Source organism: Lathamus discolor, chromosome 16 (genome assembly GCF_037157495.1).
Source record: "Lathamus discolor isolate bLatDis1 chromosome 16, bLatDis1.hap1, whole genome shotgun sequence".
Taxonomy (NCBI): Eukaryota; Metazoa; Chordata; class Aves; order Psittaciformes; family Psittacidae; genus Lathamus; species Lathamus discolor.
Genome location: NC_088899.1, coordinates 936,684 through 951,407, shown reverse-complemented (window position 1 = coordinate 951,407; position 14,724 = coordinate 936,684). Strand labels below are relative to the sequence as shown.

The 14,724-nt window shown below is 50.5% G+C and overlaps 1 protein-coding gene across 4 annotated transcripts in view; it reads right to left on the bottom strand.

Annotated features, from left to right (window-relative positions):
* Positions 1-2,318: 2,318 nt before the first annotated feature.
* Positions 2,319-14,724, bottom strand: part of KAZN (kazrin, periplakin interacting protein) — a 171,330-nt gene continuing 158,924 nt past the window's right edge. For all 4 annotated transcript variants that reach the window (XM_065696814.1, XM_065696816.1, XM_065696817.1 and 1 more), the window contains 6 exons: positions 7,426-7,562; positions 6,839-7,009; positions 6,027-6,216; positions 5,286-5,416; positions 4,983-5,033; positions 2,319-4,305 (listed from right to left, as the gene is read on the bottom strand). In XM_065696814.1, coding sequence (XP_065552886.1) covers positions 4,138-4,305; positions 4,983-5,033; positions 5,286-5,416; positions 6,027-6,216; positions 6,839-7,009; positions 7,426-7,562 — 848 coding nt within the window. In that variant the 3' untranslated portion in view covers positions 2,319-4,137. The remainder of the gene's footprint in view (positions 4,306-4,982; positions 5,034-5,285; positions 5,417-6,026; positions 6,217-6,838; positions 7,010-7,425; positions 7,563-14,724) is intronic.

Here is a 14,724-nt window from a genome sequence, read left to right as displayed (position 1 = left end):
TGAAGACACCTTGAAAAGGGGTGAAGAAAAGCCAGGGATATCTCCACATTTCCAGCAGCCTCAGCAGTGGCCCTTGACACCACTGGGGAGATGCCACCATTCATGTCACCCTCACCCACATCTCATGACCCACCAACCACCCTGATGATCTATTCAGCTACTTGCACACGCAGCTTTAGCTCCTGGATGTAAAACCTGAGCCCAGGGAGGTGACTTGCCCTGCCTAAAGCATCAGGTGAGTCTGTGCCAAGGTGAGAAATCTCCCTTGGACTCATCCCTGCTGCCACCTCAGACTCCCTCCTGATACACCGGTCACTGGTGCATGACAGCAGCATGACAGGTAACACACAGTTATAATGCCCAGTGACAGTTATAACGTCACCCAAAGACAACATCAGGACCAGCTTACGCTGGGAAGGAGCACTGCAGTCCCTGTGTGCTCTGCAGGGCCTTTTAAACGAGTCTTTAATGTGACACAAGGCCTTTTAATGTGACTTTAGAACAGACTTTGGAGGAATGCGTAAGTAAGCACAGAGAGGCAACAGAAAGTACTCAGTTACAGTGTGATGTTGTCCAAGATAGCTCATGACAGACTCATCCCATCTGGATTTATTTATACAAAACTCAGTGCTTTCCCACCCAAAGGTGATGCAGCAGATACAATAATCTAGATTAAAAAAAAATCTAGATATAAAAATCCAGATAGATTTAAATTAAGCATTTCTTACAACACTGCAGAGGAAAGCAGTCTTTAGTGGAACATATGAGGGATTAACATGAAGTGGATAGAGCTGTTTAAGGAAAAAATTGCCCTAAATCATATTTAAGAAAGAGGTGATGAGGATGACAGGTTCTGCCTCAATGGTAGCAGTGGGATGTCTGCTGCTTCATGTATTAGTGGCCAAGGGGGCAGAACCAAATTATTTGTTAATGAAATCTATGATTCAGCTTAGGCCAACGAAGGTTTGGAGGGGACTATTTCTTATATTCCAAGGAAACTGGTAAAAAGAGAGAAGCGTTCAGATGAAATAATGGTGCTTTTAGGTGCAATAACCCCAGCACAACGCTGTGCCCTGGCACAGAGCTGTGACATTTTCCTTTCTCGGTCTAAAGTCCTCACCAGGAAACACACTCGTGACTGCACAGCAACGTTATGGGTGCAAAGTGCACAACCACCACGAGTCAGCCCTGAAATAAACACCTCCCCACCGGTCTTACAGGCTCAGGGAGTGCTCACACGATGGCAGCATCGCAGCACGCTGCAGCGGGGATGCTGTGGGACGGGGCAGGGATGCAGCAGCACAGCAGGGACAGGCTCTCCTGCTGCCCTGGCCTGCCCTCTGTTAGGGGAACAGGCTGTTGGAGGGGATGAAAGCCACCAAGGAGGCTGTTACAGCTCCAGGTGATGGAGGTGGGAAGCCAACTGGCTTCCAGGAGCGGGTTTTTCTCCCTGTTTCAGACCACAGTGGCTCTTACCTGTTTTGTCTCTGCTCCCAGACACAGGATGATTCTGTTAAAACAAAACAGAAAACCAAAAAGGCTCATTATCCATACCATTTCATGGAATCCCAGAGTGGTCTGCACTGGAAAGGAGCTTAAAGCTCCTCCAGCTCCAACCCCTGCCACGGGCAGGGACCCCTTCCACTGGAGCAGCTTGCTCCAAGCCCCTGTGTCCAACCTGGCCTTGAGCACTGCCAGGGATGGGGCAGCCACAGCTTCTCTGGGCACCCTGTGCCAGCGCCTCAGCACCCTCACAGGGAACAGCTTCTGCCTTATCTCCAACCCGAACTTCCCCTGTTTCAGTTTGAACCCATCACCCCTTGTCCTATTGCTACAGTCCCTGATGAAGAGTCCCTCTCCAGCATCCTTTTAGCCCCTTCAGACACTGGACTAACATTAATATTAATAATAACATCCAATCATAAATTATTAATTTATCCATGAACAAGCATTACAACACAAAACCTTCACATTTCTCTGCCCCACCTGCTTTTCTTGGTCCTCAGTATTACATCTTCCACTTCTGAGGAGAACATATGCCTGTTCCCCCACATTCCCAAACCTTTGCTTACCTTGAATCCTTAAATACCAATTTCATCCAAATGAACTGATGGCCCCACCTCTGTATGTGGGTGCAAGCACTTGGCCAGCATCTGGTCCTGGGAAAGAGCTGGTCTATAGATGCAGCCCTCTCCTGCATCATCCCAGGGACCCCTGATTCAGCCAGGGCAGGTGTGATTTGTCTTGTGCCCAGTGCCACAAGACCTCAGCCCAGGGTCTCTGTCTGATGAGCAATTAAATCACATGGAGTTCCTCCATACTTTAAAATAAGCTTTATTTAGATCTTTTATAATTTTATATTTGCATCCATGCCTTCAAGGATTCTCCCCCACTAATGGGGGGAAAAGTTAAATCTAATGTTACCCATAATTCATATGCTATTTCTCCAAGTTTTTTTTTAAATAAATCATCCTCTTAGTAATTTTTTTAGAATTATTTCCTAATTTACAAAAAAAAAAAACAAAAAACAAAAAAGCTGAAATGCAAAAGGAAACTACTGGATAACACGGAGGTTGCTCATCTGCTCAGGTGGTTGGTACTTTTAAGTTACAGAAACTCAAGGAGAACCAAACCAACAAAACCCCAAAACATATAAAAATGCTTCTCTGCAGAGAAAGACGCCATGGGGCAATCTCTGCCCTGCAGCCCCACACTGGTCCCTCACTCCCTCCCTCCCCATGGCCTCTCTGTATCATCCTGGTAGCAGGAATCCACAGTGCAAGGGCATAGGCAGTTCAGTTTGGTGATTTAAGACAAAAATACCCCTCTTTGTTTTCAACCAGAATGGGAATCAAGAAAAATAATACACTATTACAGCATCATTAAATAAATCTTAATACATTGTTTTGTTTTTAAGAGCTTAAAATTATATCGTAAGCATTAAAGCATAAGGTACTTATCTTGGCATATGCAGAGCGCGGCGCCTGTTAGTGGAGAGGGGAAGCAGCCGCCGCGCTGGGGGGTGGTTTTGGGGCATTTCCCAAGGGATTTGGAAGCACAAGTTGGACTTTGCGCTTCAAAACCACTCCGGTGGGGACTCGTACCGATTGCCCCGTCCCCCCCACTGGTGGTAACACCCCAAATGGGAGTGGGGTGGCCAGCCCCGTCTTGGGATATAGGGGTATATCTCAGGATATCCCCTTTCCCCTGCTCCCAGCTCACACTGGATTCTCAAATTGAAGCAAAGGGTGAGCCCCTAAAAAGCAAGGAAAAACAGTGGGCAAAGCCCCCACCAGCTCCCCCCAACCAATTTCCTGGCATGTGTTTAGGTTTGTGTTTTCCAAGGCGTTAAGTGCTCCTGGGGCATCTGCAGCCGTGGGGCCATGGGAGCCTGGAGGAGGGTGTCCATGGCTCCAAGCTCCCCCGGCAGCAGCTTCCCAGGACAGTACAGTACAAACACCCCCTTCCTCCTCCCCGCCCCATCCCTTCCGACGTGGAAAAATATAAAAACTCCCCAAACTTCTGCAATAATTTAGTTAGAATAACTCCTCTGGCTCTGTGCAAATAAATTAAAACAACGAAAAGGAACGTTCAAACACTTCTTTCCAGACCGGCAGGCGTTAACATCCAGCCCAGGTCACCTCCGTTGGGGGCCAGGAAGACATCACAGCACATGAGAGATTCTTCTTCTCCATCTATCTTGTGTGTCTGCTGTCTGAGGTCCCTCAGCTGAGCAGGTCCTTCATCCCCAAGTGAGGACATCCCACGGGCTGGGCTCCGGAGAACAGCGGGTTTGGGACAAGAGACGTCACAAGCACAAAGTGCACAATATTTCTGGTATTTACAGACACAGCAGTCCTTCAAGTTTCAAGTTTTGTCAAAAGAAGGAGGAAAAAAAGAACAAAAACAACCAAGCAACAAAAAAAGGCAAAACTTAACCCAAAGTGACAAACTCAAGCGACAACAAAGGAGTTACTGGTATGAGGGAAAAAACACAAGAAAAAGGGCCAAAACTGAAGTTACGACACAGCTGCATCGCTCTCAAGACAACAGGTAACACGTCCACAGGCGGGGCTGGGCTGGGGTATGTACATCGGTGATGGCGAGGCCAGGGACAGGCTCGCCCAGCACAGGGGGTCACCAGTCCGCATCCTCCTCAATGTAGTAGTCGGGGGCCGTACCATCGAAGAGGCCGGGGTCGAGGGACTTGCGCTGCTTTCCCCGGGCGAACACCCTGGAGATGGAGCCAAAACCCATCTTCTCTTTCTTCTTTTTCCTCTTCTGGTCTTCTAGGTCCTCTAGAGACTGCAGCAGGAGAGCGGCAGGTTTAGGTACCAGGTTTTTCATTCACTGCCGCGGATCAGGGATGATGGACAACAGGGGCTGAGTCCCAAAAATACTCAGGTCCAGATCCAAAGCAATTATAGAATCCCAGACTAGTCTGGGTTGGAAGGGAGCTTAAGATCATCCAGTTCCAGCTCCCTGTCATGGGCAGGGATACTTCACACTAGACCATGTCACCCAAGACCCTATCCAACCTTGCCCTGAACACCGCCAGGGCTTCCTTAGGCAAGCAATGCTAAGGTTCTGGACCAAGGATAAAAGCCATATTCCTGAAATGTGTGGTGGGATTGCAGTGGAATTGGGCCCCTCCCCACATTTCTGGGGTTTGGCTTCTTAATTCAACTGGTTATGGATTTCAGCTCCAGGAAGGTAAGGTCAGGGAAGGGGCTGTGCACGGCGTGCAAAAATACCCAATATTTGAGGGTCAAATACAAAAGAATGATCTAATCCAGGCTGTGCCTTACAACAGTTAAGGCCATGATATGCCCTGAGCACAGCGACCACCTATGGCATTACCTACATTTTGGGAGAAAACACGGAAATCTGAGACAGCCCAGAATTATAATTTAGGATAGCACAAATCGATGCCAGCGACCACCCCCCAGAAGCGAGAATGTAAGCAGAGATTTGTGCCCTACCTGTACGATTGGGTTGTGCAAGTTCTTCTGTACCGGTCCAGGACTGTCCCCCTGCAGCAGAAGGAGATGGATACAAATGAATCAGCCCCAAACAGCCCAGGACCCCTCACCTCAGCAGCAAAAACCATCTTGTTCTGGCAGCTGAGTCACTCACTGTGGGGCTGGGATAAGCCCCCAGGGAAGCAGCTCTCCAGGTCAGCAAACCTCCAACCCATGGCCACCCCAAAGCCAACATTGTTTTGGGAAGCAGAGGACCACCAGCATCCCCCAGCAGGAACAAGCCTCCATCACATGATGCCTTACGTTGCAGAGCGAGTGTGTTCGATGCCGGGGGGAGTTGATGTCGCTCGGTGTGGATGAGCGGTCGCCCTCGGCTGCGGAGGCGTCAGAGATGATGGACGGCTGCCGGGAATGACAGGGGCTCACCCTGACCGCTGCAAGGCAGAGGAGGCATCAGGGAGTTACCATCACTCTGGCAAATCTGGCACCATGGAAAGCTGCTGATGCCCTTCTAAAAACCCTGGGTGCATTTTGCCCATGTTTTACTCCATGCAGGAGTAAGGCAGCTCCCCAGAACGGGTTTGGCCCCTCACCCTTCCATCTCTGCTCTGGAGCCAGGCTGAGAGAGCTGGGCTGGGTCAGCCTGGAGAAGAGAAGGCTCCTGAAGGGGAGACCTGAGAGCAGCTCCAGTGCCTAAAGGGGCTGCAGGAAAGCTGGAGAGGGGCTTGGGACAAGGGATGGAGGGGCAGGCCAAGGGGAATGGCTTTAACCTGCCCGAGAGGAGACTGAGATGAGCTCTTAGGCACAAGCTGTTCCCTGTGAGGGTGCTGAGGCGCTGGCACAGGGTGCCCAGAGAAGCTGTGGCTGCCCCATCCCTGGCAGTGCTCAAGGCCAGGTTGGACACAGGGGCTTGGAGCAAGCTGCTCCAGTGGAAGGGGTCCCTGCCCGTGGCAGGGGTTGGAGCTGGATGGGCTTTAAGGTCCCTTCCAACCCAAACCAGTCGGGGATTCTATGAACTTGCCCTGACCCATGCTGGGTGCTCACCTTGCCGGTCTGCTGAGTGCTGTGGGTGCGAGTGGTAGAGGGTCTGCTGGCTTTGCCGGATGGCGGCCGTCAGCGGGAGGTCTGCCTGCATCACCCACTCCTGGTTGCCATTCAGCACTGTCTCGCCCGGCATGGCCAAGGAATGGCGCTTGGGAACGTCCTTGGTCAGTGTGGCAAGGGACTGCTTGGCCTAGGGAAGGACATCAAGGCCATTGTGGTGGTGGAAAACCATGTGAACACCACCCAGAGCAGCAGAACCAGCAGCAGCACAACGCCCCAAACCCACCCTTCCCCTTCGCAAAGAAACACACAAATTGCTTAAACTTAAACAGGGCTTAAACTGAAACAGGGGAAGTTCAGGTTGGATATAAGGAAGAAGGTCTTCCCTGTGAGGGTGCTGAGGCGTTGGAACAGGCTGCCCAAGGAAGTTGTGAATGCTCCATCCCTGGCAGTGTTCAAGGCCAGACAGAACCTTGGGTGCCAAGGTCTAGTGTGAGGTGCCCCTGCCCACGGCAGGGGGTTGGAACTGGATGATCTTAAGGCCCCTTCCAACCCAAAGCAGTCTGTGATTCTATGATTGTGTTGCTCCCAGCACTGAGTGTATCAAGCTCTTTAGTGATGGACTTGTTTTCTGCCAGTGTTGCAATAATACAACTCCTGCAGGCAATGCACGTGTATAAGCACTGCAACAAGCACTTAGATTCAACACTGCAATAAAGATTTAACTTTAGCAAAACTTGCTGGTGTGTTTCAAGCACTTAAGCTGCTGAGCTGTGACCCTGAAGTCCTGCCCACTGTGTTACCAGGCTCACCATGGCCAGCTCAGCCTCCAGCTCCTTCATGCGGTTGTCTTTCAGGTCCAGCTGGGAGCGGAGGGCGCTGGCGTGGTCTGTCGCCTCCTTCGCTTGCCGCCGCAGCTCCCACTTCTCCCGTTCCAGGAGATCCTTCTCCTTCGCCAGGGCTTTCACTGCGTCCTCACTCTCCTGCAGGAACAAGGGGAAGACATCAGGAAGGGGAAACCCATGTGCTACCACAGACCACTCTGCCACAACCATCTGGGGGATGCTCTGGCTGCTTACAGTGCCAAAGGGCAAACAGTACCTTCAGGTACCACAAGAGCCCTGTGCTGACAGGAGCACGGAACTCAGGGATGCAGCAGTGATCCAGACAGGGATGCCCGCTATGCACCTGGTCAAAATGACATGGAATTTCCCAGATCTGGCTCACTGGCCTGACTCCGGATTTATCCTTAACCTGTCACAGTGCAGCCTGTGCATCAGGGGAGCATCTGCCCAGTTACAAGACACTATCTGGGGCTCTGATGGGTTTTGCCTTACTTCAAACCAGGTTTCATGCTCACCAGTGCCAGCAGCCCATGGGGCTGGGCTCCCACACTCACTTTCCTGTGCTGCTCGTAGTTCCTGATGAAGTCACGGAGCTGCTCCTCGCGGCTCTCCAGTGTGGCATAGAGCTGCTGCATCTGGCTCACCAGGTCCGTCTTCTCCACCTTCAAGCGCTTGCGGTCGGCTTTCATGGCTGTGGGAGAGACAACAGCTCAAGCACATGGATGCAGCAGTCCCTTGCATCCATCTCTTGGGTTATTTGAGGAGAAAGTACCAAAATTACAACCCCAGGGGCTGGGTGCAGATGAAAATTCATCTGCATGATGAATGCCCCCAACATGCCCATCACGTCACTGCTGTGGCCCCTGATCATCACCCACCCTCCAAAGGGCAGCTCAGTCCTTGGAAAAGCAGATTCAAAGCAGGTTGAAGGAGGTGATCCTGCCCCTCTACTCTGCTCTGTGAGACCTCACTTGCAGCACTGTGTGCAGTTCTGGTGTCCTCACCATCAGAAGGAGATGGAGCTGTTGAAGCAAGTCCAGAGGAGGCCACGAGGATGATCAGGGGCTGGAGCAGCTCCCATATGGAGACAGGCTGAGAACATTGGGGCTGCTCTGCCTGGAGAAGAGAAGCTGCGTGGAGAGCTCAGAGCAGCTTCCAGTGTCTGAAGGGGGCTACAAGGATGCTGGAGAGGGGCTCTTCATCAGGGACTGTAGCAATAGGACAAGGGGTGATGGGTTCAAACTGAAACAGGGCAAGTTCGGGTTGGAGATAAGGCAGAAGCTGTTCCCTGTGAGGGTGCTGAGGCGCTGGCACAGGGTGCCCAGAGAAGCTGTGGCTGCCCCATCCCTGGCAGTGCTCAAGGCCAGGTTGGACACAGGGGCTTGGAGCAAGCTGCTCCAGTGGAAGGGGTCCCTGCCCCTGGCAGGGGCTGGAGCTGGATGGGCTTTGAGGTCTCTTCAATCTAAACCAGGCTGGGATTCTGTGATTCAGAAGCAAAACCACTGCCAAAGCCTCAGATCCCAGTGCAGGAAAACCTGCTGCTCCCTTCCAGGATAAATAAACCACAAGAGGTTTATTTTTAGCAGCAAGGCAGATTCCAGCAGCACTCCCACGAGCCCAGGGCATGGCTCCCTTCCAGCATGAGGATGATACTGCATGGGGATGAGGGGAGTCAGGATACCACAGGATGGGACCAAGACCTTCATGTTTCCCCACTTCTACCCAGGCCTGACACAGGGCCTGCTTGCTGGGAGTCTGATGAAACCAGGAAGAATTCCAGAAATACCACGTCAGACAGGGGCTTCAGCAATATCTGCACATTAACTGCTTTGCCCAGACTTAAACTTGGTCCTTGGCAGCACTGTCCTGTGGCATCCTGCTCCAGCTAAACCCCACCAAATCCATACCCAATTTAGGAATCAGAATACAAATACTGCTTTTCATTCCAGTACTTCACCAGCTTTTCCACCCTGAGGAAGTGCTGCTCTTGAGGAAGTGGGATGGTATGAAACACCCTCTGCTCCTCCAACACTCCCTGCACTCCCTGCACTGCAATTTGTCCCTCTATATTAAAAGAAGTATACTAAAAGCCTCAAACCCACCAGAAAAGCCATCCCCAAAGCCACCAAGAGCTGTCTGTACTACACAAGTCACCAGAAGATGACCACCATCATGAGTGGAACCCATCCCCAGGTACAAGCACAGGTCCAACTTATTCCTATTAAAGAAATCCACACCAAGTGTTTCAGCCCCCACTGCATTCCTACCCCATTCCCATAACAAGTCACTTCACCTTGGTATTAAACCCCACTATAACATGCCTCTGAGCCCCTCCTTATGTGGGATAAAAACTGGACTAAAGAACATAGGAAAACCATTATCATTGCATGCTTAAAAGGAAATCAGTTTCCTTTGTGCAATGAGCACCTTTGGTACCTTTGGCTTCATGGTTCTGCCCTCCCCCAGCACAGGAAAGCTCGTGCCTGGGAGCTCTGCTCCCACTCTCCTGTATGTGGGAAACCTTGTCCCTGCCATCTACTTTCTGTTAAATACTCAATAAAAGCATTTTAAAAGCATTTCCACCTGCACTGAAGCAGGCAGAGTGGTGTCATTAAATGTGCACTGCAGCCACCAGGTTCGTTACAACAAGGAGGTGTTTACTCAGGTAGGAACTTTGTTCGGTGCACAGAGAAAATGCAAAATAAAGCAAGTGCTTGTGATGGAGCCAGGGGAAAAGGGAGAGGATTTGCAGGTCAGCAGAGGAAAAGGTATGGGGAAGAAAATCAGACTCAGTAGTGGAAGGAAAGGAAGATGTTTGGGACAACAGAGATTTTTATCTGTCAAAACCCAGATGACATTCTTTGGACGAACATTAAGCATCAAAACACAGAAAACAATAAACCAGCGAAGAAACGTCCTAACAATTCACGCAGTCCCATGATAGGGAGTGCTTGTGACTCTTCCACATCCATGAACATGACTCCTCCCAGGGACAACTTGGCCCCTTCCAACATCAGGACTTGCCTTGTTTTCTTCCCACCTTGGGTAATCACTACAGAACCCTCTAAAAATAACCACACAGGACAACATGGAAGTTTATAGAAAAGCCCTTTCCCACTGCTTGTGTGCATTTAACAACCACCTCCCCCGGCTCAGTTATTTCACACAATGTCAAAACTTGCTGAAAGACAAGAATTACCGATAATTCAACTGAGCCACCCTGGGGTGAGATGCAGACCCCACAGAGAGCAGTACCTGACCACACCAGCCATGGCTTGAGGACACATTAAGTGATTTGGCCTTTCAAGGTGGAATTTCTGCCTCCCTTAACCCTGGTCTCAACCCCATCCCAGTAAGATAACACACTCCTAAACCCCCTCTATTTTTAAGCATTAAACACTTTACAACACAGAAATATATGTATTTTTAATTTCCTCGAGGGCACTGAGAGGCTCTTAGGAAAGTTTAAGTCACATTTGCACTCTCGTATGCTGGAGGCAACAACAGGCTCCGAATGAATTTCATTAAATAACGAGTCCCCTGTAGCATACAACCTGCTTTAATCAGCAGTGGCATCCTGTTAGAACAGTACACACTGTCTCCAAAGGTTCACTATTTACCAGCATTCACACCAACCAGTGCTGTGAGAGGATGATGGACTCTGGGTATTGCAAGAGCAGGTTTTTCCCTATTAACCCCACAGGACACTTCACCAGTTGTTTCAGTTCATATCTGAGAGATGTGCTAAAATTAACACACTTTTTCCTCCTATTTTTCCTACCATTGCTCTCCCTCCTCCAGAACTGATCAGCTCCTGAGCTTAAAGAAGATTTATCCACCATTGGAGAACTTCATTTCAAATCCAATTAATAGGAAATTAATTGAAAGAGGCAGGAAGAAAATAGAAAGTTAGGCAGAATTGACCAGTTGGGGCTGCCAGCAGCTCCTGCAATGAGCCTGGTGCAGCAGCTTCATGTGTTCTTAGCAAACAAGCCCAGCTAATTACTTGGTGGGGAAAATGAGCTACTGTAATCCATGGCATGACAGAAGGGGCAGCCAGGGAGTAAGAAAGGAGTTTTTCACTGCTCATCAGGGCCTTCCAAGCAAGTGAAATGGGTTTTTTTTTTTCCTTTCAAGCTGATGCTCCAGGGCAGGTTTCTGTATCCCAACCCCCAGGAATATCTAAACACACTTTCGCAGAGCTCATCTGCACTGTGGGCTCTGGCAAAACCTCTGACCTGTTCATAAACCCAAGACGACAAGAGAAGTCAGAAATCCTAACCCCACACCATGAGCAAGAAGCATTTAGTTCATGCAGCTTATCTGCGTAATACATTTCCCCCCTCCCAGCCAAAGCACATGGCTGACGGCGAGTGCGATCCTACCAGCACCAGCAGCAAGTGATGGGAGAGATCCCATTGACCCCTTGGACTCAGCACCAGCCCTAGCAGCAAGCAATGGGAGAGATGGGTTGGGAATACTGGTGTGAACCCCCCCAGCTCTCACATCCCTCTCCACCTGCCCACAATGCAGGCACTGCACCATTAATCCTGTGTGAGGTCAACCTGCACTTGTGTTACTTGAGCTCCCACCTCCTGCCACAGGATCTGTCTCCTGCGCAACGCTCCTCCCGGAGAAGGATGACGGATGCCGATGATGGGACCTGCTCTGCACTGGGTTCCTTTTGAGGTCCGCCCCTCCAGCACCTTCTGTTTCCAGCTTTACCTAATGAGCCACATTCCAATCACTCCCAGAGCATGGCTGAAACCACCCAGTGATGTCCCCACCGAAGCTGCCACCACTCCATGACCCTGCCTGGCCTCAACATCAAACAGCCTCTGGACATTAGTTACTGCGTGCTAAAACCAGGCATCACCCCCACCAAGCCGGGGGCTGCTATAGATACCACCCCCCCTTCAATATTATTAATATTAAATTAAGAGAACGTGAGGTGGTGATGGTCACACCATCTAGCCCAGGTTTGCTTGGAAGGCATATGGATAATGCTTAGTTTGACTACCTTGATAATGTGACACTAGATGGGAAACTGCGATGTTCAGACCATAGAAACAGCATCTCTGCCTGGCTTCCTGCTCCTGGGATGAAGCGGCAGAGCCCAAACACAAGTGAGGGCAATAGCAGTGGATGCAGCCCATTTCCAACCCTCTTGAAGTGCAGTTCTCTATGACTCCCAACATTTTTGATTACTTCTCTTGCCCTGTACAAGGTGGATTTTGATGACAGGAACAGGACTAGAGCTGACTTCATCACTTACCAAATCATAAACTTATTTTCTAACATGGGGAAAGGCATCCTCAGGGACACACCACTCAAGCCCCAGTGACGCCCCACGCCAGAAGAACATGTAAACCCATCCTGTCCTATTAACATTCACTTAATTTCTCCTGTTTCTCTATTCCAACCATGAAATTCAATATTGTCACCATGACTAAGCCATAAAATCAATCAGCCCTGTGCAGGACCACTCCTTGCTTTGTAATGGAACAGGCACATGCAGACATCATCTGCAGAGAAGATCTTGCCACTGAAGACGTCAGTGTTCCACAGCATCAGACATAGCAGCGCTCGCTTCGGGGCGTGCAGAGCTGTGGTGCAGGCAGGAAACTCGAGCGCGATGTGGAATGTCAGGAAGAAATTAGGTGAGTCATTCACTTTGGGGGAATTTACCTGGAAACACCCTGCTGCAAGGCCAAGAGCTTTCCAAAGCTGACCCCCAACAGGAAACGAGGTGGTCAGTAACTTCTGCTGGGAATTTAAGGTAGGGATTCAAAGGAGTAGAATAGGTTTTCTGTACAGAACCCCATGTCCTTTTGGTGGAGAGGGCTTCCTCAGCTGGGTCTGTGGCTGGACACCCATCTGCAGGGGCACCCACCTGCCAGACACCCATCCACCAGGACACCGATCCACTCACTTCTTTGCTACCTACCCCCCCTTGCTGCAGCCAGCCAGGGGTGCCAGGGATTTCTGTAAGAGACCTGTCCCAGCCCAAATGCCATCCCCATGGAGTGCGGGGAGGGTCACAGCTCCGAGCCATGAGTTTGGGAAGGAGGAGATCAGGCTACAGCCCATTTGCGGAGCAGATGTCGGTTCATGCCTTCCCGAGCAGCAGGGAAAGCCAGCCTGAGGTCTCCACCTTGGCATTCAAAAAGCAAACAGGAACCAGGTTTGCTCTCCACACGATAACCCTGCAGGCGAGCTCTAGCATATTGGATAAACCTTCCCAGAAATGGGGTTTCTGCCATCAGCCCACATGCTCATAGATGTCACCCAGCCAAGAGGCTCCTTGAGCCCTCCAGGCACATGGGCACGGTCTCTTCCCGCAGCAGGACCAGCAGTAATAAAGCTGTCTACAACTTCTCCCATGCGAGATCTCCGCATCAGGAAGCCAGACCACATCCATACCTTTCCAGCTAGGGAAGAACATAACTGCATTAACACTGTAAGCACAATCCAGAGTCCCTGTCCAAGCACAGGAGAGGAGGATGACAGGATATAGCATTTGGGGATTTTATTTGGATGATAACTAATTAAAAAGAAGGGCAGGAGATGGAATTAGCCCAGGAAACAGTGCAATAAAGCTGCATAAAGCACATGCTGTCAGGGACACAAAAACTGCTCAAGTTACTCCTGCAGAGCATCCTGTGCTGCTCCAGATCCCTGCTCCCTCCCTCCACAGCAAGGGCTTGTTAGTACGGCACAAGGAAGACACCGTATGGGCTCCTCGCCAGCTCTACCCTGTGCTAAATGCTGCTGGAAAGAGCTGGAAACGCATTGCTGAGAAGGGGAGACGAGCCCACCTCCTCCATCCAGACCCTCACACACCAGACCCCGTGCAGCTGTGCAGAACGAAGGCTGTCAAAACTATGGGAGCCCTCAAAAGCAAACCCCACTGGCAAACCCTCTCTACTTCCCTCTGTGCTAAGGCACGGTGAGAGCCAATATTCATCTGAACTGGCTGCGCCGCGCTTCCAGGCTCGGAGCCAGCAACAGTGACAGATTTCCATACAACTTATCTGCTAACGACATTACACACAACCCAGCGCACTGCTGCAGGTGCAGGGATGCTGCAGCTGATGCTGCCAGGCACGGAGCATCCTTCAGCAAGGACCTTTAATGCTATGAGGAGGGAGATGCTCTTGGGAGATGCTCTCTGGCTGCGGGACACAACCACACAAAGCCCTGAGCTACAGGACAGCACAGTCAAGTTTTTCTGAGCTCCTTGCACCACCTTAACAGAAAGCCATTACTTCCCCAAGTGCCTCTCTCAGCAGATATATTTCTCCTGGCACATCCATGCACCAGGCACAGTCACGGCCATTTTCCTCCCCTTTTGGCTAAGTTTCTCTAGGAACAATGTTTCATGGAAAGGAAAAAGGATTTTCTTGCTCCTCCAACTGCTGATCCTGCTTCCACATCACCCATCTCTATCTGCTGCCGTGCTAAGCCTGCTCTGCTGCCCAGTGCCTCTGGCCCAGATCCAGCACAGAGAAAGAGCTCTTCCCACTTACACAAAAGCTTTCCAATATTGGAAGGGATGGAAGGAGCATCAATTCAAATACGCTTCTTGTTATGTCCTTTCCAAGAGCAAGCTGAGATTCACGCTTCCCAGCCATCACACCTGCAGAGAAGTCCTGGAAAACTAATCCCAGTGGCTCCTAGAGCAGCCAGTAAAAGCCTAATAAAACCTCAACATGGTATTCCTTTAGCACTCACAGTTCTCAAGCCAAATTCACTCTCTTGCACTACCCTCCACAGAAGCGTGTGTGACCCCACCGCCGCTTCTTAGATGACTTAGTCTTCCTTTTTTTGCACTCTTTAAATAGTTCTGCTTT